The sequence below is a fragment of the Hyperolius riggenbachi genome, chromosome 10, assembly GCF_040937935.1.
Source record: "Hyperolius riggenbachi isolate aHypRig1 chromosome 10, aHypRig1.pri, whole genome shotgun sequence".
In the NCBI taxonomy this organism is placed as follows: Eukaryota; Metazoa; Chordata; class Amphibia; order Anura; family Hyperoliidae; genus Hyperolius; species Hyperolius riggenbachi.
Genome location: NC_090655.1, coordinates 253,327,823 through 253,353,379, shown reverse-complemented (window position 1 = coordinate 253,353,379; position 25,557 = coordinate 253,327,823). Strand labels below are relative to the sequence as shown.

At 46.9% G+C, this 25,557-nt stretch overlaps 1 protein-coding gene across 1 annotated transcript in view; it reads left to right on the top strand.

Moving 5' to 3' along the window:
* Nucleotides 1–23,664: 23,664 nt before the first annotated feature.
* Nucleotides 23,665–25,557, top strand: part of LOC137535336 (zinc finger protein 665-like) — a 213,664-nt gene continuing 211,771 nt past the window's right edge. The window contains exon 1 of the mRNA XM_068257166.1: nucleotides 23,665–23,699. Coding sequence (XP_068113267.1) covers nucleotides 23,685–23,699 — 15 coding nt within the window. The 5' untranslated portion in view covers nucleotides 23,665–23,684. The remainder of the gene's footprint in view (nucleotides 23,700–25,557) is intronic.

Genomic DNA, 25,557 nt, shown 5'->3' with positions numbered 1-25,557 from the left:
GCTGCTTTTTCCCAATGATGACCTCTTCATCTCACTTGCTCTCCTCACGCTTCTCCTCTTACGCTGACTGCATGCTGTAAGTGTAAACACAGTACAAAAATGCTGCCCCTGTAATCTCTGCGCCTGATGCAAATGTTTCATCTTGCTTCATGAGAGAACTGGCCCTGGTAGCTATATTGCCTTATCTATTACTAGGTGTGCATCCTCACTTGTCTCTCCTCCCTTCCACCTTTGGGCATTCCCACCAAGTGTGGTACACTGAGACAGGTTTTGAACAATCCCTAAGCAGTCAGAAAAGAATGAGGGGTATATTTGTGCAATCTTGAGATGGACCGTATAGGTCCTGTGGAGGAGTCGAATGGAGACCTCTATAGCCGTAACCTGAATACCTGAATGCGGTCGGATTGGACGGCGGCTTGCACATAGGCGCAGCGTGGTCCACAGAGAGACACGCCTCCTGAAGAAGCCGGCAGAGTCCGGCGAAATCGATCGAGGACGCCGTCCTCCACCATGAGGTCTTCTCCTCCACGCCTCCATGCTGCCTAAACCAGGTGCTGCATCCCTCTCTCCATACCTCAGAGACTCGGCCAGTCTTTCCAGGCTTTATCACAGCAGACCAACAACAGACCGGTGGATACAGTAAGAGCCCTGAGGGCACCTCAACTGCACATGCACATGCGGCCTGCACAGAGACATTGTCAATATTGCCATGCGCCTTGTCTGCTTGCTTTGCATTGTGAATTGGCTAGCACTGGATGTGCCTTGCTGCTGCTTCAATCTGACACATGCTGCTATCTGATGTGCCTGTTTGTTAAAAGTTCCCTAGGAATCATACTGCATGTGCTGTGCTATGCTATATTACAGGACTGTACTCTGCCATATCAATATACTATACTGAGGTGACTTGTTAGCCTGATGTAGAGTGACCATACGTCCCAGATTACCTGGGACGGGTCCCAGATTCGGGGTCCCCTGTCCCAGGCTGGCTTGGGTCCCAGGAAAAGTCCCACTTTTAGATGCAGGACGTCCCAGCTGCGGGAGTATGTGACATCAGTGTTCCGTCCTCGGCCCACCGCCGCCCTGCTCTGCCCTGCTGCTACTGCTCCCCTCCCTCCCTGTCTTCTGCCTGCATTGAATTGGCTAACAACTGGATTCCTGTCGCAGTCTGCCCCGCCCCCCGCTGTTTAAAGGGAACCTAAACTGAGAGGGGTATGGATTTTTCTTTTAAACAATACCAGTTGCCTGGCAGCCTTGTTGCTCTCTATGGCTGCAGAAGTGGCTGAATGACACACCTGAAACAAGCATGCAGCTAATCCAGTCTGACTTCAGTCAGAGCTAGAGTGACCAGACGTCCCGGATTGCCCGGGACACGTCCCGGATTCGGGGTCCGCTGTCCCAGGCTTAATGAGGTCCCGGGAAACGTCCCGCTTTCAGCAGCGGGACGTCCCGGCCTCGGGACTCTGGCCACTCTCTCCTCAATGAACTGGCAGCGGCGTCTATAGACGCCGTGCCAGTTCATTGCCCGCAGCCCCGCTCCAGCCTCGTCTTCCGGTGTCTGTTTCCGACACCGGCAGGCGAGCAGGGCTACGGCAAGATGGCTGCCGAAGCCCTGTACTGGAGACCTATTTGTGTCACTAGTACAGGGCTTCGGGCGCCATCTTGCCGTAGCCCTGTCAGCGCGGGAGAGAAGAGCAGGAGGAGGAAGACGGTCCCGGGACGGAGCAGCGCGCCAGAGGCCGGACACTTCTGCCAGGTGAGTAAATGCTTTCTTTTCCAGGTGAAATGTTTGCCCGCATTGTTTCTTTTCCAGGTGAAATGTTTGCCCGCATTGTTTCTTTTCCAGGTGAAATGTTTGCCCGCATTGTTTCTTTTCCAGGTGAAATGTTTGCCCGCATTGTTTCTTTTCCAGGTGAAATGTTTGCCCGCATTGTTTCTTTTCTGGTGAAATGTTTGCCCGCATTGTTTCTTTTCCAGGTGAAATGTTTGCCCGCATTGTTTCTTTTCCAGGTGAAATGTTTGCCCGCATTGTTTCTTTTCCAGGTGAAATGTTTGCCCGCATTGTTTCTTTTCCAGGTGAAATGTTTGCCCGCATTGTTTCTTTTCCAGGTGAAATGTTTGCCCGCATTGTTTCTTTTCTGGCGAAATGTTTGCCCGCAGTGCGTTTCTTTTCTGGCGAAATGTTTGCCCGCATTGCGTTTCTTTTCTGGTGAAATGTTTGGCCGCAGTGCGTTTCTTTTCTGGTGAAATGTTTGCCCGCAGTGCGTTTCTTTTCTGGTGAAATGTTTGGCCGCAGTGCGTTTCTTTTCTGGTGAAATGTTTGGCCGCAGTGCGTTTCTTTTCTGGTGAAATGTTTGCCCGCAGTGCGTTTATTTTGTACTGACATGTTGCCCGCATTGCGTTTATTTTGTACTGACATGTTTGCCCGCATTGCATTTATTTTATACTGACATGTTGCCTATTGCGTTTATTTTCTGGTGTCCGGGGTAACTGTTACTGCATTTATTATTTAATGGTCATAGATGGCTATGTTTGCTGCTTTGTGGTTACGGTATACTATTAGCATCACACAGTTTCCGCACACCCATGATACAAAGTCTCGTTTGTCCACATCATGGCGTAAACACTGCTTTCTTATGCCTCGCTGTTACATCATTACGTTAGCTCCGCCCATACAATGTCATGGCCACGCCCATTTTTTCGGCGCTGCCCTCCCCCAGTCTTCGCCGCTGCGTGCTCCTCACTCCTTCCCACTTTTCGCCGCGGCGCGCTGCGCGCGACACCCCCCCCCCACGCCCCCCCCCGTCCCAGGTTGGACCCACAAAAATATGGTCACTCTACCTGATGGGACGCTGAGCACTCCATTTATTTTTGGAAGATCGTATGCACAATATAGGAGGCTATATGACATGAAAGAATCATTATGTACTGGATGAATGCTCTGGAATCCATTTTTCAAATGAACTTCCTATGATATCCATAAGTCTTTACTTGTGAGGGATTCGGCAGCAATTTTTCATAACAAGGTTTTGATCTATTTTTGCAGGGCTGCGCAGCCATTAACACGTGTGCACATATCTCTGTTTAGGAGGGGGAGAGTATAGGGGACGCCTGGGCGGGTATGTGCATGGATGGGGTGGGGGATGGGCTATATGGTGGGATTTTTATCTTGCAGTTTTTAATAATGAGCATATGTTTGAATAAAGTTTTGTACTTTTGAATAAGACTGATTTGTATTCAATCAGGTCTCACTCCTCCTTTACTCTATCTCATAGTTTGTACTATTGCAATTTTGGAGTGGGGGGCCTGGATGACCACAAATTGACCACACCCCTTTGTGCCCGGCGAGATTAATACCCAGGTAGTGTGGGCTAATTTGATCCTCAGGATCAGGGATTTCACTAGGGGTGTCATTCACAGTCGGAGAGGTGAGATGCTCCAGTGGGATAGCCTTCTGGCCCGGGTGGAGAAGGATTGCACACAGACGCAGGGGGTTAGGGATGCACAGCAATTAACTAATGGTGGCTTTAGAAAGCTAACTAAATTATATGAAAGGAAATCCAAACTTTGGTGGAATTTGAAATACAATAAGATATACTTGGATGACCAGTTTGCTCCTCTTTGGCTACGGTTTCAGATCTTCCCCCATCGTCGGAATCTGACGGAAGATTTCAAAAAACGATGGGAGAGGAACTTTGAGTGCTGTGCAAAAATCTGCCTGACTTTGATGAATGAATTGGATACAGAGGATTTAAAAACAATTGAGGAGGAAATTCAGAGAGTTTCCGACTCTTTAAAACCTTTTGAGAGAGATCCATTATATAAAATCCGTAGTGAAGAATTAGATAAACATATCACTCAATTTAACAAGAATTTGGTTATACATAGGGACCAAAAGGTCCTACGTGATAGAACGGCATATAAAATTGGTTCCGCATATAGGTGGAACAATCCGAGGAGGCGGCCCCCAATTAAACCTAAATCTCCGAGGAAAGACCCTCCAAAACAGCCTCGGGCTGCAGATGAATCAGACTCCTCCATAGGCAGCAGCATTCCCGCCTCGGATAGCTCTGCCTCTGGGAAGGATAATCCAAAGCAATATAATTTAAGACAGAAACAAGCTGGGCAGAACCCTAGTAAAACAGGGAGTAAAAAGAGTAAAGAACAGGACAACATAAGTAAGGATACTGAGTCGTCATGTCAGGAGGATTCAGATGGTGGGTTACCTTCCTCATCTTCGGCCTCGGCTTTTTTAGCCACCGGGCAGAAGGTGGGAAGGTGACAGAAACCAACAGTAGAGGAGCCAAAGCCTCAAGTGCAGATCTAGAAGTTATCAACTTGACAGATGAGGAGATCCCTCAGGAATACCTGTCATTATTGTCGAAGGGTTTGGGGTTTTGTCCCACATACAATATAAATGTGTTTGATACAATAGTGGATCTGCATTTGTTTGGACGACGTATTTTATTACAGGCCCTCTACGGTGATAAACCTAAAAAAATCCCCTCAAGCATTTTAGAGAAGCCGTGGTCAGATGAGGATCTTGCTATCATCCAAGCTTTAAAAGAGTTACAAGGAGATACTGAGGTTTGTTCTCAAATCGAACATACAAATGTATATGCATCTTATTTTGTCCCTACCCTAGAGGAGGTGGGACTACGGAACACTTCAAAAAAATTTCCACCTTTTTCTCTTTTCCCTAATTTGAAAACTTTCATGGAGGTGGTAGAAAGGGACATTTCCAAACTAAGAGGACATAAGACAGATGGTGACAATCTGGATTTGTCTGAACGCAACACACTTACAGAGCTAATGTTAAACAAAAAATGGGTCATTAAACCCTCAGATAAAGGGGGAAACATTGTGCTGATGAGGGCCGAGCGTTACAGAGAGATGTGCCTGGATATCTTGAAGAACCAGGATTGTTATGTGAGGGTCTCCCCGTCCAGAGCTGCACGCTGCCAGGGGGAGCTATTTGCAATAATAGATGACGCTTTTTCCCGCACGGTAATTGATTTGGATATAGTGACGTTTTTGAAGGTACTTAATCCGGTTTTGCCAACATTCTATTCACTTCCCAAAGTTCACAAAGACCTCAAAAAACCCCCGGGGCGCCCGATAGTATCGGGTAGGGGATCTCTCACTGAACGGGCAAGCGCATATATAGATAGACATCTTCAGCCGCACGTGTGTGCGTTGCCATCATATGTTCGAGATTCATCATACTTGCTGCAGATTTTAGAAAATCTTCAGCTTCCTCCTGGTGTGTTGCTTGTGACTCTGGACGTGGAGGCCCTCTATTCAAGTATACCACACGATTTGGGTGTGGAGGCTGTTAGGATATTTTTGGGGGAGTTGAGCATACAGAATACTGCACATAATATGTTTCTGTTGACTCTTCTGGATTTTATTTTGAGAAACAATATCTTTTTGTTTGAGGACACCCATTACCTCCAGGTGCAGGGGGCAGCGATGGGCACCACGTGTGCTCCGTCGTATGCCAACCTGTACCTGGGGGCGTGGGAGAGAGAGCTGTTTTCCAATGAGGGCCTGGCAATGTACCTGTGCCACGCATTGGCCTGGCACAGGTACATTGACGACATCTTGCTTTTTTGGACGGGTGGCAAAGAATTATTGCTACAATTCATTACAATTATTAATAAAAACATTTGGAATTTGAGGTTTACTGTGCACATGAGTCATGTTGAGGTTCCATTTCTGGATCTTCTGATCTCGGTCTCGGCTGCGGGCCTTGTCTCTACAAGTTTATATAGGAAAGAAACGGCAACAAATGCACTTCTGAGAGCAGAAAGTTTCCATCCAAAACATACCATTAATGGTATCCCTACTGGACAGTATTTGCGGATTCGACGCAACTGTTCAGAGGATGATGCCTTTCAGAGGGAGGCCTTGCAGCTGAGATCGAGATTCAGACAAAGAGGATATAAGAGTAAGACTCTTATCAAAGCTTATAAGAGAGCTAATGCCAGTAATAGATCTGCCCTATTGGATAGAAGTAGATGTCCCGCCAGCGAGAGGTCAGAAGTAATCAGGTTCTGTACCAGATTCTCGGCACAGCATAGAGAGGTTTCGAGGATATTGGATAAGCATTGGCACATCCTCACTAATGATGCCAAATTGAGCACAGTGTTAACACAAACTCCCCTCTATTCATTCCGGAGGGCACCGTCCCTACGGGATCTTTTGGTTAACAGTCATTTTGTCGATCCTCGGGCCAACAAGAAGCACTGTAAGGTGACTGGTACATATACTTGTGGTGGTTGTTCGGTATGCCGTTACATTCAGGTGGGCAGATCGGTCCGCCTCCCGGATGGCCGGGATTGGTGTTTCCCACACTATGTAAATTGTAGTACTACTCTTGTGGTTTACTTGTTGCTCTGCACTTGCGGGGCCTTTTATGTGGGAAAGACCAAGAATGAATTTCGTACACGCATCTCGCAACATATCACAAGTATCAAAAGTCCAAATTATAATAACCTTACTCCCGTGGCGAAACATTTTAAGTCCGCTCACGGTGGCAGGTTTCAACATGTGCGTTTTGTTGGTCTGGACAGAATTCATAACTCTGCAAGAGGTGGTAACATGGATCGCTTGCTTCTACAACGTGAAGCAAGGTGGATATTTGATTTGGAGGCAACTAAGGAACCAGGCCTCAATGAAAACACAAGCTATGTTCCCTTTCTGCCACCTTAGGGAGTTTTGGCGCAGCATCCTACACCTGAAGGGTATGTGTTGCTTTTCTAGTGGGAGGGGCTTTGGGGGCTCCCTGCTGGGGCATCTCACATCTAATTTTCCGCATGATGTTTAGGGAGAAAGAAATTTCTTGATTTGTGTTTATGCCATAATTGGCTTGATCCCCATCTGGACAGGGATGTGCAGGCATGCACATCTCTTCCTTTTTTATGGTGGGGGGTAGTCAAAATGTAAGAGTGAGCGGAATTATGTACTGTGATTTAAATTACCTATTTAAATTCGTGGTTTTGTAAAGCCACATATACATATGATAGGCGGTTTCTAATTACGAATAATGATTACTACTGTATAGTCACTTTGTTCTTGTGATGTTGGTTTGGGATGGGATGTGGAGCGCTTGTGTCTGCTTGTGCTGCCGCCGTCTGATCCGGCTGCTCTGGCGTCTCCCGCCCCTTCCCCGGGGCCTGCGTGCGGGGGGGGCGGGGCTCGGCGGACGCGCCGGGTGTGCTATTGGGCGCGCCCGTCGTGTCTGCCCGCTCCGCCCCTCCGCTCGCATTGGCCCTGGTGTGGGGGCGGGAGGCGCCGTACATGCGGTCGGATTGGACGGCGGCTTGCACATAGGCGCAGCGTGGTCCACAGAGAGACACGCCTCCTGAAGAAGCCGGCAGAGTCCGGCGAAATCGATCGAGGACGCCGTCCTCCACCATGAGGTCTTCTCCTCCACGCCTCCATGCTGCCTAAACCAGGTGCTGCATCCCTCTCTCCATACCTCAGAGACTCGGCCAGTCTTTCCAGGCTTTATCACAGCAGACCAACAACAGACCGGTGGATACAGTAAGAGCCCTGAGGGCACCTCAACTGCACATGCACATGCGGCCTGCACAGAGACATTGTTAATATTGCCATGCACCTTGTCTGCTTGCTTTGCATTGTGAATTGGCTAGCACTGGATGTGCCTTGCTGCTGCTTCAATCTGACACATGCTGCTATCTGATGTGCCTGTTTGTTAAAAGTTCCCTAGGAATCATACTGCATGTGCTGTGCTATGCTATATTACAGGACTGTACTCTGCCATATCAATATACTATACTGAGGTGACTTGTTAGCCTGATGGGACGCTGAGCACTCCATTTATTTTTGGAAGATCGTATGCACAATATAGGAGGCTATATGACATGAAAGAATCATTATGTACTGGATGAATGCTCTGGAATCCATTTTTCAAATGAACTTCCTATTATATCCATAAGTCTTTACTTGTGAGGGATTCGGCAGCAATTTTTCATAACAAGGTTTTGATCTATTTTTGCAGGGCTGCGCAGCCATTAACACGTGTGCACATATCTCTGTTTAGGAGGGGGAGAGTATAGGGGACGCCTGGGCGGGTATGTGCATGGATGGGGTGGGGGATGGGCTATATGGTGGGATTTTTATCTTGCAGTTTTTAATAATGAGCATATGTTTGAATAAAGTTTTGTACTTTTGAATAAGACTGATTTGTATTCAATCAGGTCTCACTCCTCCTTTACTCTATCTCATAGTTTGTACTATATTATGTTTATATGTATGCACTTTTGCATCTGTTGACCGATGTCATTTTTCAAAATGTATCCTCTACATGCATTTTACATACAAAGGGCCTGATTCACAAAGCGATGCAAACTTTTTCGCGGACTTTTGCGCGCGCAAAGTGCAGCGATTCGCGCAATCGCGGACTTTTGCAAAAGTCCACGATCGCGCGAATCGCGGCACTTTGCACGCGCAAAAGTCCGCGAAAAAGTTTGCACCGCTTTGTGAATCAGGCCCAAAGTGTCTGTGGCTTGTTGTATATACTGTTTTTGATGTCTCTATGACACAGCATCCACTTTTGTTGATTTGTAGGTATCAGGGCCAGTTCTAAACTCTTTGCAGCCTGAGGCAAACTTGTGAGGAAGGCCCCCCCCCCCTACCACCACGACCTCCGGTTTGGAATGATTGCACAGCACCTGAAAATTTACTCTGCTTTGTTTAATGTTCTCACATGACATGCTGCAGCCAGGGCCGGCCCGCCCATGAGGCGGGGTGAGGCGGGTTCCTCAGGCGGCAGGAAGTGGAGGGGCAGCACCAGACATAAAGAGGAAGTGACTGCGGAGCCGGAGAGAGTGCTGTGCAGGCTGCAGTGCAGACTCTGCAGTGAAGTCCGGCTGCTCCTGTGGTGCCCGACCATGCCTCCGACCCCGTGCCTGGCTGCACACACCGGGAGTGACCCTCCGCCGCCGAGACCGAGTCCGCCCGGACTGTGTTCTGGCTGGGACCCGACCCGCCCCGTCCCCCGTTAGGCTGTGCACCGCCTGCCCGCCAGTTCTGATGCCACGTGCCACCCACATGATGCCGCCGGCCTCCGAGTCCGATGACTCCGAGCTCTGCGGCCTCTGTCTCCTCCAAGGCTGCACGCTGCCTAAGCCTGCTGATGGCGGCGGCTGCCGCCCGCTCTGCTGCCCTGCCTGATTGTCACGGTCAGTCACTGAGCGCCGCCGACAAGACCGTGACTATGATGATGAGCCTGGCTGCCGCCGCTCACCGGCCTTGCCCGCCAGCGCGAGATCCGAGATGGATGGAGCATGCCCGCAGCCGCCGCAGCCGTCTGTCCCCTGCCTGCCAGTGCCAGCCAGTGCAGGATGCATGCTGAATGCCTGCGGATCCCCGACGCCCGCCCTTCGCCATCGCCACCGCCAGACCCGGAGGGAGACCCCATCCCCGGTGAGTCAGTCACTTTGCTGCCTCACTCAGGCTTTCTTCACGGTCGGTTGGTCGGTCGTGTGGGGGATGTTATGTAATGTTATGTACAGCAGATGGGGCCGGGGGTATAATACAGGGCACCACCGGCAGTAATGGACGTACAGTAGGGAATTAGTAATGGTGGGCATACTGTGGGGAGGGAATTGGAATGGAATCAGTATAGAAGACATATGGGGGGGGGGGCTTGGCAAGGGGAACAGGAATCAATGAAGGGGATGACAAAGTCGAAAGGAAGGGGGGGGGGGGGGTTCGGGCACAAGAAAGGGGCTAAGTGGGAGCAGGAAGATGGTGACATGGGAGTGGGGATCAAAACATGGAGAGGGAGGTGGGCAGTGACTGCAAGGAGGGGCATAAGACAGAGAGACTCAGGAGAGTGGCAAATAAGGAGGCACAGGGGAGGGGACACAGAAGGGAGGCACAGGAGAGAGTTGCAAAGGAGTCACAAGAGAGAAGCCACAGAAGGGAGGCACAAGAGAGAGGGGCAAAGAAGGAGGCACAAGAGAGGCCACAGAAGGGAGGCACATGGGGAAAGGACACAGAAGGGAAGGACAGGATGCACAGAAGAGGGGCACAGAAGGAAGGCACAGGAGAGTGGCAAAGAAGGAGGCACGAGAGAAAGGGGCAGACTGGAGCAGTCTTCTTTAATTTTGCTTTAAGGGGGGGGAGGTCGACCAGGGGGGGGGGGGGGGGGCGCCTTCACGATCTTTGCCTCAGGCAGCAGAAAGTCCAGGACCGGCCCTGGCTGCAGCTCAACACAATAGCACACTGGCTGTGAGTCTGTGACAAACAATCTGCCCACCCTCGGCCACTCCATTTCTCCTCAGTCAGGACAGCAGTGCCACCTCCTCCCTTCTGCTGTGCAAGTCAAATGAAACACTGTTGCTCTCCTGCCTCCCCTCCTCACTCAGTGTCAGACTCCTCACACAGCACAACAAGCTGCTTTTTCCCAATGATGACCTCTTCATCTCACTTGCTCTCCTCACGCTTCTCCTCTTACGCTGACTGCATGCTGTAAGTGTAAACACAGTACAAAAATGCTGCCCCTGTAATCTCTGCGCCTGATGCAAATGTTTCATCTTGCTTCATGAGAGAACTGGCCCTGGTAGCTATATTGCTAGGTGTGCATCCTCACTTGTCTCTCCTCCCTTCCACCTTTGGGCATTCCCACCAAGTGTGGTACACTGAGACAGGTTTTGAACAATCCCTAAGCAGTCAGAAAAGAATGAGGGGTATATTTGTGCAATCTTGAGATGGACCGTATAGGTCCTGTGGAGGAGTCGAATGGAGACCTCTATAGCCGTAACCTGAATACTACCCTTGGATAGTGACTCATATAATTGCTGCCAATCCTCCTCATCAATCATGCCTCCCATCTCCTTCTCAACTGTCCACAAAGGAAAACCCGACCTCCCGAGGTGGCTGATTCAGGGTGGAGGTCAGGAAAGAAACTGGGTCTATCTGGCAATATAGGTCAAAGGTGCAGGTCTGAATATCCTGATGAGAAGTCATTAAAGGCTGGGCCGGATTTATACTTTTTACCGCCCGAGGCCACTGTCACCAGCTGCCCCCCCCCCTTCAGTATAGGTAGCAAGATGACCCCTCCCCCCTTCGCTCCAGTATAGGTAACCAGATGACCCCTCCTCCTCCCTCTAGTATAGGTAGCCTGATGACCCCCCCCCCCCCCAGTATAAGTAGCCAGATGACCCCTCACCCTTTCCCTGCAGTATAGGTAGACAGATGACCCCCTTAAACCTTCCTTTCCCACTCCTCCCCCCCTTTCAGTATAGGTGGCCAGTTTGCCTTCACACTGCAGCAGCCATCAGTGTCAATCATTTCTCCACTTGTCTCCAGTGCAGAAACATCCTCTTCCATTTCATCTCCAATGCTGCCCAAGTCCATAGCCACCCGCCACAATGCAAATGTGCACATAGAGCAGGTGGCTAGCAGCAGAGTACCGCAGCCAGGCGCTCATCCAAACTCCCTGCATTGCAGCATTTGCAAGCTTGCAAATGCACCAGGTTAGCCTGCTGCTTTGGTGCCCTTGCTCCTGTGGTGCCCTAGGCCATGGCCTAGTGGCCTTGGCCTAAATCCGGCCTTGATTAAAGGGAATCTGAAGTGAAAATAAACTTATGATATAATGATTTGTATGTGTAGTACAGCTAAGAAATAAAACATTAGCAGCAGAGATATGAGTCTAATATTGTTTCCATTACAGGAAGAGTTAAAGAGACTCTGAAGCGAGTCTAAATTCACGTTTTTAACTTTTATTAATTATTTTTATTAATGTTAAGCACTATAGCTAGAACTAAACCGCCGCATCCCCGCGGCAAGACGAGCGAGTTATACCCCCCAAATCCCTTCTGCTAAATCCACAACTTTCTTGGTCGTGGATTTTGCTGCACAGGGAGGCAGAGCTTTGAGCTGCAGCTCCGCCTCCATTCACGTCAATCTGCCTGTGGATCTCCGCCTCTCCCCACCCCTCTCAGTGAAGGAAGATTGAGAGGGGCGGGGAGAGGCAGCGATCAGTGGGGATTGACGCACAAAGAGGCAGAGCTACAGCCCTAAGCTCTGCCTCAAGCAGGAAGTGTTCCCCGGATTTAGCAGAGGGGATTTGGGGGTATAAACCCCTCATTTTGCTGTAGGGATGCGGTGGTTTAGCACTAGCTATAGTGATTAACATTAATAAAAGTTAAAAACAAGAATTTAGACTCGCTTCAGAGTCTCTTTAAGAAACTCCAGTTGTTATCTATGCAAAAAAAGCCACTGATCTCTCCGACTTTCAAAGTCGCAGAGAGCTTTGTCTTCTGAAGCTTATTATCTCAAGTGTCTGTTTAGTTTTTTTTTCTGCAGAGGAAAGTTCAAAGGTTCACTAGCCTGCTCTGTGAAATCATTTAGAATGCTGAGTGCAATGTGTAAACTGCAAATATTAGAAAATGATGCAATGTTATTAAAAAAAAAACAACTACCGTATATAACTGAAAATAAAAATATGCAAATATTTTCTTTGCTACTAATGCTCTGGTAATTATCTGTACTACACAACCAATTCTTTATATCATAATTTTGTTTTCACTTCTGTGTCTCCTTAAGGAGGCGAGGAAGCGATGTACCTGTCTGCACCTAAATTGTTCAGCAGTTGGGGGCTGGATTTTCTTAATGAATACACTTAAAGAAGGTAGTTTATTGTTGAACAGAGTGTCTTCCAGAGTAGTCGATTTTAAGCCTCTGGCAGGGCCTTCCTCCCTATTGTTTCCAGCTTGATTATGCAATCTCACTGTCTGACAACCCCCTGTCAGGCTTGTCTGGTCAATGACTATAGGTCAGACTGTATGCCCATATGACTGACCTATAACCCAGCCCTAACACCTGCTATAGCTCCTACCTAACATACACATTAACAAACCCTGCAGGTAAATGTGGCATACATACTGACATATAGTAACTCACCAATAGGAACTAAGACAATAATGCAATGGGCACAGAACAGTAGTAGGTATTGTATAATCATCTGAGGCCTAGTAGCAAAGGTAGTCCAGGTGTTTGAAGCAGGACAGAGCCAGTGGTGTAAGAGTCCAGATAAACGTGGTCATGGGAGCCAAGTTCAGGGCAGGCAGCATTCTTGCAAAGTCCAGTAACTAGCCAAGGTCAGCAGTGGATGATCCGGCAGAAGCATGGTCAGACGGAGCAGAGGTCAGCAGCAGGTAATCCAGCAGAAGCATGATCAGACGGAGCAGAGGTCGGCAGCAGATAAACAATCAGGAACGTGGTCAGGAACAAACAAAGTCGGCAGCTGAGTTTTTCAATACGTGAGCGCATACCCAGCAACAAGCCAAAGCTAGAAGCTATCACGTGCGATAACTGAGGGTGCTCACAGTGCTTAAACACAAGGCCTAGTGAATCATCATAAAGCAGACTTGAAAACAACCATTCAGAGAACAGCGTGTCAGCAATCAGCTGACATGCAGGTACATGTGCACTACTGTTTACATCTGCGGAGCGTGTACTGTGAACGCGTCCTCCGTCTATCCAATAGGGAGCAAGAATCACCCTGTGCTTCAGTGACATCAGGGCCCTGCTGAGACCCAGAAGTTCAGGCTGCAACCCGGTTCTCGGTGCCCTGACGCTGGTAGAAAACAGAGGATCTTACTACCTCTTGCTTGAACAGACACTATTCTGAACAGACACTGAACTACTGTTATCAAAGACGCTTGTATGATCTTGTTTTGTTGCGAGTTCCTTGTGTCCTACTTTGTATGCCAACTCATTTATCTATTGTGCAGTACTGTGTAATACGTTGGTGCTTTATAAATACAATAAATAATAATGGTAATATCCCCAATCTGCCACCATAGGAAGGCCATTGGTTCAGTACCAGCAGGGAAGTCAGGGTTACCTAAAATCTCTGTAAGGGGGAGACAGTATACTGTAGTTTATTCTTGAAGTGGGATTTCCTCTAAACTTGTAGGGCATGTGCGGTCACTGGAGACCTAAGAGAGAATGTTTAGAAGTGAGATAAGATGAAAGTTTGTAAAGTTAGTGTTGTCCCTGGCAGGTGTTGGGATGAGCGTGATTACAGATTCTATAAATTCGGCTGGTGGCTGATGATTGTTGGGGGTCAGAGATAATTTAACTACATGTGTAACTACAGGTATGCTTTAAGGCAACTTTAAATAAGCTTACAATTATCTACATCATGGAGCAGCAGACATGCTCACTACAATCTGTTTCCTTTTTTACTTCTCATCACTAATTTCTGATGCCTGGATAGCAAATGTGTCCAATAGTATCCATTGTAGTCTACATCAGAGCTGTGACCCCGTTCAGTCACCTGATTTCCAGGATACTTCCCATAAGCTCAGTAATGGTGGAGGGAGGAGAGGACTTCCATTTCCCGGCTACCAGTCCAGACATCCCAGCCCAGACAATTTCTCCAGTAATTCTGCCTCTTCTTCCCATTCTGGTGCAAGAAACTGACACTTCCCATAACTATGGAGCCACAGCCATATGGCAGCTCTCCTTCTACAGCAACTGCCTGAGGAGTAAAAAAAAGGAAAAAAAAGAATGTGGTGCTTGAGGATGTTGTGCAGTGATAGATAAAAAATAATGATGATGATGATGATAAAAAATGATGCAGATGATTCCACAAACAGAGGCTGCAGTTAGCCTATTCACCACAATTGTTATGTGGTGAGTTACGTCACACGCTATCCCTGCGGTCCACATGTCCGGCGGCCATGGAAAAGAACCACGTTAGCTCAGCCTCACGTCTCCCCTCGCATTGGAGAGCTGGAACCAAGCGGGTTTGGCTAGACACTTGTCTGAACGCTCGCCAGCCATACAGCAATGTCCTATGATCAAGTGGTGGCTGACTCAGGGCAGTGAAGCAACAACAGGATCTGTACAGCCTACATGGTATGATCTGAATGAGCGCATTGACTATGAATTGCAATGTACAGCATGGCTCAGTCTATGGCACATAATGCAGTATAAGAGGACCTGCTGCTTAGCTGGATAAAGTCCCTATTGATGGACATAGCATGTTTTGCCAGTCTGCTTCTTGGCTTTGCACATCAAATGTCATCTGTCATCAAATTTCAGCACAGTACTGTGGCCCTATAGGGCTGTACAGCATTAGCATCTCTGCTTTGCAGAAACTTTCCAGTGATCGGTCACTATCTTTTGTATGACTGTGGGAGTGGAATGAGCCGGCTGTTATGTGCAATATAAGCTCTGCTTTTTTGCTTGTATGTTTTTAATTGGTTTTAGTCACTCTATTGTGTATCAATGAAGATAATGAGTTTATTACACTTTATATCAGCTGTGCAATTGCATATTTTTCTTGGATTAGTAAATCGGTTGTGTATGTGCACAAATGTGATGATTAAATATGGAGAGTGCTGAGTATATTTTCCCAGTGCACTTAACAAACTTATTTGTGATGATACCACCTGCAGTTATTTCTGCATGTAGTTCTGTTGCATTGTAAATCTCACCTGCTCCAGCTGCACTGACTCCCGGTCTCCTCTGTAGGTGTAGTTATTGGGAGAACTATAATAAGTTGTGATAATGAGGGCATTTAGTGGCCCTAGACTGAGGCATTGGATGCCCCCCCAGGCTTCATTGCATTTGTGGAATGATGGATAGAGGGAGCAGGAGCTCATTCTCTGCTGACACTCCCAGGCTGCCATTGTGTATGGTTGGTGTGAATATTGGCAGAGCCTTCTCCGGGCACACTGATAGGACACACATTCATTCATGATATATAAAGTCAGATACACTTATATATTATAGGTAAACAACCTCAGGTTAATATATATTACAGACCAGGTAATAGCTTCTATTGTACCAGGTACTAGATAATAGGTTGGTCCTGTCTTAGGCCTTGCTGGTGGATAATATAAGGCACTGTGATAAATGGCGGATGCGACCATGCTAATGCATTTATGAGTTAAGATCTAGACCTATGGCTGTTATGACTTATAGTGTCACTGTGACTTGAAGTATATAGTATTTTTATATTCTCTTACTGTTTCTTTATATCTATAGCATTAATGATATTTGCCCAGTAGGGTTCACTATAAGCTATGGAGCTTCTTCCAGCCCCCTGAAGTCCTCCTGGCCCCTCGCCATCATCCCACACTCCGTCGTTCCTCTGGTGTCCCCCTCCAATGCTGGATGTGCAGCCCTGTTCCACGTGTGTCCTCTATCACATTCCTGTGGTGAGGAGCGTAAGCAAACATTGCTATTGTGAATGCGCAAGAGTGTGAAAGAGGAAGCGCACGGTTCATGCCATGCATGCGCAGTGGCTGGTTAGTTGAAGTATATAGTATATTGTGTTTCCCCAGCTGTGTGCGTCCTCAATCACACTGCCACAGCCGGGAGCGTTCTGCGCAGGCGCTGGTAGCAATTTTTGCTTACTGCACAAGTGCAGAGTGCTCCCAACCACAGGAGCATGATAGAGGATGCACGGTGCATGTGGCCGCACATCCAGCATTGGAGGGGGACACAGGAGGAACAGCGGAGTGCAGGATGACTGCGAAGGACCATAAAGACTTCAGGGGGATGGAAGGAGCTTAAGGTAAGTAAATGGGCAACAGTAAAGGGAATATAAAAATACTATATACTTTGCAGTGGCACTATGAGGGATTACGGAGGGGGCAGCAGAGGAATGGCTGAGCATGAGTGACGGCGAGGCAGCAAGAGGACTTCAGGGGGCGAAAGAAGTCCTAGGTAAGTAAATGGGCAATTTGTTTTATTTTAGGTTCACTTTAAGTGTAAGTGTACCTTTATATTCTGTTTCAAGGGTGTTTATTAATATAAAAACTCAAGAACAGGAATATTTCACTTCATAGAAAATTTCCCCACGCAGGAGGAGTGGCTTAAGGAACATCATCAATGGAACAAAAAGTATGAAACATTCCAGAAACATGATAATGGAACACATTTTGAATTTTATGAATCTAAAGGTGGGGGGGGTGGGGGGGGAGATGAGGTAGGGAGGGGGAAATTATGGAAGTGTACATGAATATGAGACCCAGGAGTACACTGCACAACATGCCAATGGGTCTCAGGTAAAGGAAGAGGGGAAGGGATGGGGGTGGAAGGTTTTCCCAAATATATATAAGCAGGTATACAATTTACCCAAAAATAAAGATGTGAGGTAGCAGGCTCCCAGATAGTCCAGTCAGCTCCTGCTTCCATGCTGTGCCAGAGGTAATCTATTTAAAAGGAGTGGAGGACATAATTTAAGCCATTGTTGTCCTGCCATTCAATCCAGTCATTCCATGTTTTAAAAAAGTTTGGCATTTTATCCTGAATTTTGGCAATAATATGCTCAGAGAACATGGTTGAATTGAGATCTGAAAATACACAATCAGAGAATAAAGTGTCGGACTTCCATCTAGAAGCTAAGTGATGTTTCCCAAGTGCAAATGTATGTTGAAGCAATCTATGCATGGGATGTTTCAACTTTGAAGGTTTGTTACCCAACAAGACAACTGTTGGGTCTATAGGGATTTAGACTTTAGTAATAAGGCATAACTTAGTCCAGATGTCATTCCAAAATGATTGAGCTATTGGACAAGTCCACCATGTGTGCCAGAGATCCCCCCTGATCTGGCAGCCCCTAAAACAAAGGGCTGAAACTGACCTATCAAAATCATGAATTCTGGCTGGGGTCATATAATATCTATGGAGGAGCTTAAGTGAGGATTCAATAGATGAGTATTATGAGCTGTTTTTCAGCAATGAGGTTCAGCAATGTGTCCATCTGCTGGCAGATAATTCCATATTCATATCAGTTTCCCATTTACATTGAAAATTAAATTTTGTATCTGGAGGAACCTGTGTAAAAGTATCATATAAATCCGAGATCAGACCCCTCTCAAGTGCAGAGTCTTTGCATCTGACTTTGAAAGCTAGGTACGAGGTAATGGAATTAGTTGGGTTCAGTGATCTGAGAAATTTAAAGGCTTGTGAGACTCTATAAATTTCACTTGGAGGGGGGTGATGTTCAGTCAAAAATTGGTGGATAGGGATTCATTTGTATGCACTTATGAAATTACCCATCTTCGTAAGACCCTTATCAATCCACCATTTGAACAGGTTTATTTGATGACCAGGCGGGAAATCCGGATTACCAAGTATTTCTGTCAAGTGGGTGATAGGTGATTGTAAACCATAAAGGAATCTGGCTTTTTGCCAAATAGTGAGAGAGTGAGCAGTGATAGGTGTTGATTTTTTAATAGATGGGAGGGGAATTTTTCGAGCCCACATTACTCTGGGCAGGGTAAGAGGGGCAATCAACAGTGATTCTAATTGAACCCAGAGAGGTGTATGGGATTTCCCTGGTGCCTCCATGTTGGCATACTCTATGGGTTAGCTCCGCCCCTTAACCCCTATAGGACCAATTAAAGATTATATAAGAGAGGTCATAACCCTGCCAATGCATTCTCTTTTTTGTCCTCAGACACTATAGGACCTATTCTATTTTCTTTCTGTTCTTATTTCTGTCTTTCTGTCTTTTAAAAGTTTTTCTTTTAGTGTCTTTATTGGGAGGATTATTATTAGTTCTCCTTAAGGGCAGGCGAGCCCTATATTACTTGGGAACAATTTTCGTCATGTTTCAGCCAGGAATACCTGTAAAGCGGAGTATGGCTGAGAAGGATCCGTGGTCGCTTGCCTCATAACCTCGCCGGACTATAGGTTATAGAAGGTCGTTCAAGCTCCAGTCGCAGTTCTTCATCTTCCTGTCAAAGACATTCCTCAAGTCTTCACCGTAGCCAGTCAAGATCTAGGTCAAGGTCTCCTAGGAGATCCAGGATGCCTGAAAAAGATCAGTGTTGGGCATGTCCCAATCAGGCTATTCGAGGAAAAAATCTGTGCTCCCCCTGTTTAAGTCACCTAGCAAGAGAGACTAATAAGGGTTCAGAAGACCTGGTGGAGGTGATCAGACGGGTAGTTAAAGAAGAGGTTTCAAATATATCTGTGACAAGCAGGCAAGAGTTGCCTTCAACATCACAGGAACAGCAGGAAGCTGCGGCAGCTGATGAGGAAGAAGGAAGTGCAGGTCTTTTTAGTTTTGCTTTGACAGCACCTTTTGTGGCAGCTATCAAGGAGGCATTAGAATGGACAGATCCCCCTGAGGAACAGTCTCAAAATAAGGAATACTATTCACATTTATCAAGGAAATCCTGCTCTTTTCCTTTGATGAGGGAGATCAAGAATATACTGTTAGAAGAATGGGAGAAAGTTGAAAATAAGTCTTCATTATACAATAAGTTTTCAAAGCTATACCCTCTTAAAGAGGAAGAAGCGCCTTTTCTAAATGCCCCTCCTATAGTAGATGCATCTCTTTCAAGGCTAATTAAACATGTGACTCTACCTATGGAAAATTCCGTGACATTCAGGGATGTGCTTGACAGAAAAATAGATAGTGATCTGAAGAAGGTGTATCTTACGGCGGGTCAAGTTTGTAAACCGGCTATTGCTCTTACATCAGTGGGGAGAGCATTGAGAATCTGGATTGATAACATAGAGGAAGCAATAATGAAGGAAGTTGATAAAAACGATATTGTTTCGGCCCTTGACGACCTGAAGCTATCGGCTGACTTTGTTAGTGAGGCAGCGATGGATACGATTAGAGCTTCGGCAAGAATTATGTTGAGTGCGGTTACGGCGAAGAGAGCCCTTTGGCTGAAACCTTGGATGGCAGATATCAGCTCTAAGCAAAATTGGGTGAAGATTCCCTATGACGGAAAGTCACTTTTTGGAAAGGAGATGGATTCCGCAATCTCCAGGGTCACCGGAGGAAAATCTGGTTTGTTGCCTCAAGATCGTCCAGTTAAAAAGTCTTTTCCCAACACAAAGAAGCAACCTTTTAATAGGTTTAGGGAAGCTAAAAGTTACAGGCCGGGGAGATCTTTTCGTAAGAATTGGAGAAGTACCCAGTCAGCTCTGGCAAAGTCCCTGAAGTCGACCTCTCAAGTGTCGTCACAAAGTAAGCAGTCCTTTTGAAGATGTTCCCACCCAGACATTGATAGTAGGGTTGAGACTGAGAGGTTTTGTCAATGTCTGGGTGGAGAAAGTACAGGATCAATGGGTGTCCAATGTTATCAAGGAAGGACACAAATGGGAGTTCCGCAAGAATATCGAAGACAGGTTTTTCCCTACCAATATCCCATCAAATCCATTGAAGAGAAAAATATTGGTGCAGTATGTCCAGAGTTTGATTCAGCAGAGAGCTGTGTTGCCAGTACCAAAGTCTCAGGAGTTCAAAGGGGTGTATTCCCCTCTCTTTCTGGTGCAGAAGAAATCGGGAGAGTTCAGGCCGGTAATAGATTTGAAGTATCTCAACAGAGCGATAAGAATTCCAAAATTCAAAATGGAATCCCTTCATTCCATAATCCTGTCAATATCCCCGAACGACTGGATGGCGGCAATCGATTTACAAGATGCCTATTTCCACATTCCGATACATTCCAGCTGTCAAAAGTATCCGAGATTTGCCATAGGAAAATGCCATCTACAGTTCTGTTCACTGCCCTTCGGTCTCTCAACTTCACCTCGCATATTCACAAAGGTGCTTGTGTCGGCAATAGCAACGTTAAGATTAAAAGGGATAAAAATTCATCATTATCTCGACGACATTCTGGTCCTAGGGAAATCCAGAGAAGGACTTCTCAAAGATCTAGAGACAGTGGTCTCTTTTCTCACGGAGCTCGGTTGGATCATAAACAAGAGAAAGAGCCAGATGGAGCCTGTAACAAGACTGGTGTATTTGGGCGCATTGTTCAACACGCAAAACAATACGGTTTCGTTGCCCCTGGAGAAGAGGCAGGATCTGAAGCAAAAAGTAACTTGGTTACTTCATCAGTCAGCTGTGCAAGCAAGAGTTTGTCTGCATGTGTTAGGGGTGATGACTTCCACGATGTTAATGATAAAGTGGAGCAGGTGGCACTTGAGACCACTACAGATCGAGTTCCTAAGACAATGGAATCACTACTCGATGTCCCAAAAGATCAAGATATCATGGGAGACCAAGCTGGCGTTGTTATGGGGGACAAAGGAATACAATCTTATGAAGGCCAACTCGTTAATTCCATACTCATGGACCATTGGGGTGCGCATTGCCAGGACAGATGGGCACAAGGTTTATGGGACTTTCCTCAGAAGGATGTAGTCTCCAATATAATAGAATTGAGGGCAGCCTTCAAAGCAATGCAAGCCTTTGCGCATCTCATCCGAGGGAAAGCGGTCTGTCTCCAGATGGACAATCGTGCGGCAGTAGCGTACATCCAAAAGCAGGGAGGTACCAGGAGCCGTATGCTGATGAAGGAGCTATATCCCATCATGAGTTGGGCAGAAGTGAATCTTCTAGCAATAAAGGCGATTTATATTCCAGGAGTTCAGAATACACGGGCGGATTTTCTGTCAAGAAATCTAGTGTTGAACAACGAATGGAAATTGAAGAAGGAGATCTTTCAAACTCTAGTGCAGATCTGGGGGCTCCCACAACTAGACTTGTTTGCATCAGACCAGAATCATCAACTTCCCAGGTATTTCTCCAGATTCCCGTCGAAGAATTCGGAGGGAGTGGATGCCTTATCTCTTCAGTGGGACGCATCCCTGGTGTATGCCTTTCCTCCAACTCTCTTGATACTGAGGTTCTTAAACAGGCTTCAATCAGAGAGTGTGGAAGCAATCGTGATAGCTCCATATTGGCCAAGGAGGCCATGGTTTTCGATGTTGCTCAGTATGGCGGTGTGCCCGCCTCTGAAGTTACCAGTCAGCCCAGACATACTGTCGCAGGGGAAGTGGGTGCATCAACACCCACAGAGACTTTCTCTAACGGCGTGGAAATTGAAAGGAGGTGTTTATTAAGTAGTGGCTTTTCGGAAGGTGTGGTGGAAGTACTGTTGAGAGCAAGGAAAACTTCTACTAACAAGACTTACCACCGAGTGTGGAAAACGTTTATTGACTTTTCTATACAAAAAGGAATTTATTACTTGGCACTGCCAATTCCTCATGTGCTGGACTTTATCCAAACTGGGTTTGATCTAGGGTTGGCGGTGAGTACTTTGAGAGTGCAAATTTCAGCCATTTCTGCTCTAATAGGGTCGCAGCTAGCCTCTCAGTGATCAGTTCAACAATATTTTCAAGCAGTGATGAAGTTGAGACCTCCAATAAGGAAAATATTTCCATCCTGGGACTTACCTTTAGTGCTGGAATACTTGTCTTCTGAACCTTTTGAGCCTCTGGAGAATTGTTCAATTTGGAATTTAACACTGAAGACTACCTTTTTGGTGGCAGTATCATCTGGTAGGAGAGTCTCGGAGATTCAGGCTCTGGGATGTCTGGATGCATTTATAACATTCTTCCCCGACAGAGCGGTGCTCAGGACAATGTTACACTTCCTTCCAAAAGTAGTCACAGTAAAGCACCTGAACCAGGAGTGGACTCTTCCTGCTTTTCCTACAGATAAAAACTTTCCTAATGGTCACCCTTTAGATATCAGCAGAATATTAAAACAATACTTACAGATGACAAGCACTTTCAGAACATCTGAACATCTCTTCATTAATCCGTCAGGACCCAGGAAGGGAAAAGAGGTCTCATCCAGAACCATTGCAACGTGGATAATACGTCTGATCCGAACAGCATACAGAGCCAGAGGATCTGAAGAACCTTCTATAACCTCAGCTCACTCTACAAGAAGTATGTCATCCTCATGGGCAGCATGTTCAGGAGTATCTCTAACGATTATCTGTAGGGCAGCAAATTGGGTTTCCCCCAATACATTCATCAACCACTACAGGGTTGATCCAGCTCTATTGACTACTGTTAATTTGGGGAAAAGAGTCTTGAATTCAGCTCATAAATAATTTTCAATTGCACCCACCCGTGTTTGTCTTTATTCTAGTTAAATCCCATAGAGTATGCCGACATGGAGGCACCAGGGAAACGGGAAAATTGATACTTACCTCTGTAATTTTCCTTTCCTGGTGCATCTCCATGTCGGCATACGACCCGCCCTGGTCCAACGTGTCTGAGTTATATTTACAAGAATGCGTTGGCAGGGTTATGACCTCTCTTATATAATCTTTAATTGGTCCTATAGGGGTTAAGGGGCGGAGCTAACCCATAGAGTATGCCGACATGGAGATGCACCAGGAAAGGAAAATTACAGAGGTAAGTATCAATTTTCCCGTTTATTGCGGCTAACTGGGCAATCTGGGCTGCTTTGCAGTAGGTTAGGAAGGTTAAGTCCTCCCAGATACTTTTTCCTGGAAAGGGCGACTATTTATTTTGGCTCTGTGGTTTTGCCAGATAATTTATGTATTTTGGTTTGGAGATCCTTGAATGGTTTAGCTTCAAGTTTGATTGTAAGGGTCCTGAAAAGGTATAATATTCTTGGCAAGAGGGTCATTTTGATAGAGTTCACCATTCCTAGCAAAGACAAAGGATAAGAGGACCAAGTTTGGGGATCATTAGTCAATTTATGATAGATTCTGAGTGTAGGTGATTCCAAAAACAGAGGCTGCAGTTAGCCTATTCACCACAAGATGGCGATCTCCCCCTCTCCCAGGTGGAAAGCATAGTAAGGAAGAAATTAAACCAAAGATAGGAAATGATGTAACAAAGACAGGAAATGATGTCACAGCAGGAGGCGCAGTAGCAGGAAAAGGAAAGGAGAAATGTTGTTGGAAGAGGTAATTGTGTGATTGTTGTTATATGTTGAGCAGAGCAGAGGTCGGGGTGGACATACTTTGTTACAGAGGAGGTTATAGTACACCTGTCACTGTCCTGATCATCCCTCTTTCAGTAATTGCCGTACAAGAGACTTTTATATAACTGCTGTGACGTGTGGTCCCCCTACATGTGCCATAGATTATGGTTGGCATCTTGGTGCTGGTCTACTTTAGGGAACTCAGCAGGAAACCTCATATGGAAATTCTGCTAATGTGATTGGGTGGACGGCACCTTCTCATACTGCTAGATTTCAGATAGACTGTAGCAAACACACTATTCGGCCAATCACAATGCTTCCTGCTGTAGATGGTGCTGTAATTAGAGAACTGTTCCCTATGAGGTTTCCTGCTGGGTCTCCTAAATTAGACTAGTGCTGCCTGTTCCCCCTGTGTCCCCCAGCATTGATATTATCCTCTAGTATGTAATGTTACCCACCGCAGTAATGCCATTTATTTCCTAGTATAGCCATGTCCCCCCCGTGTCCCCAGCATTGCCATTATCCTCCAGTATGTAATGTTACCCACCCCAGTAATGCCATTTATTTCCTAGTATAGCCATGCCCCGAATCCCCCCCCCCCCCACCCCTGTGTCTCCAGCATTGCTATTATCCTCCAGTATGTAATGTTACCCAATCCCATAATGCCATTTATTTCCTAGTATAGCCATGTCCCCCACCCCTGTGTCTCCAGCATTAGGGCTGCACGGTTTTTCGGTTTAAAACCGAAACCGCGGTTTGTGGCAAGACGATCTGCTGATCGTCAGTACCATCGGTTTTTTCGGTCTGCTGTTTAATACTATGCTTCTGGCCCCGCTGTGCGCGGATTGGCCAGAAGCAGTGAATATGTATGAGAGTTAATGAGCGGGGGGGCGGATCCACTCCAGCGAGCGGCCGGGCACATACAGCATTATCCAATCACTGGCTAGCATGGAATGACGGCAGCGGTAGGCGGAGCTGTATGCTCTGTACAGCTCCGCCTACCACTGCCGTCATTCCATCGCTAGCCAGTGATAGGTAATGCTGTATGATGTGCCTGGCCGCTCGCTCTAGTGGATCCGCCCCCCGCTCATTAACGCTCATACATATTCACTGCTTCTGGCCCCGCTGTGCGCGGATTGGCCAGAAGCAGTGAATATGTATGAGTGTTAATGAGCGGGGGGCGGATCCACTAGAGCGAGCGGCCAGGCACATCATACAGCATTACCTATCACTGGCTAGCGATGGAATGACGGCAGTGGTAGGCGGAGCTGTACAGAGCATACAGCTCCGCCTACCGCTGCCGTCATTTAATCGCTAGCCAGTGATTGGTAATGCTGCATGTGCCCGGCCGCTTGCTGGAGTGGCTCCGCCCCCCCTTCCCCGCTCATTAACACTCATACATATTCACTGCTTCTGGCCAATCCGCGCACAGCGGGGCCAGAAGCAAAGTATTACAGACAGGACCGGGCAGTGCGGACCAACCTCTCCCCCCCCCCCCTCCCCCCCCAGCATTTGAAAAAAAAATCGTGGAAAAATCGAAATTGTAATTTCTGAGAGAAAAATCGCAATTTCGATTTTTCCCTAAAATCGTGCAGCCCTATCCAGCATTGCCATTATCCTCCAGTATGTAATGTTACCCACCCCAGTAATGCCATTTATTTCCTAGTATAGCCCCCCCCCCCCCCCCCCCCCCCCGTGTCCCCAGCATTGTCATCATCCTTCAGTATCAGCGGCCCCCAAGGCTTTTTCACTGGCCCCCAAAGACAAAATGTATAACTTATAGATGTGGCCTATTGCACCTTTAAGCATCGGCACCCCACATATAGAATAACAGTGCTGGC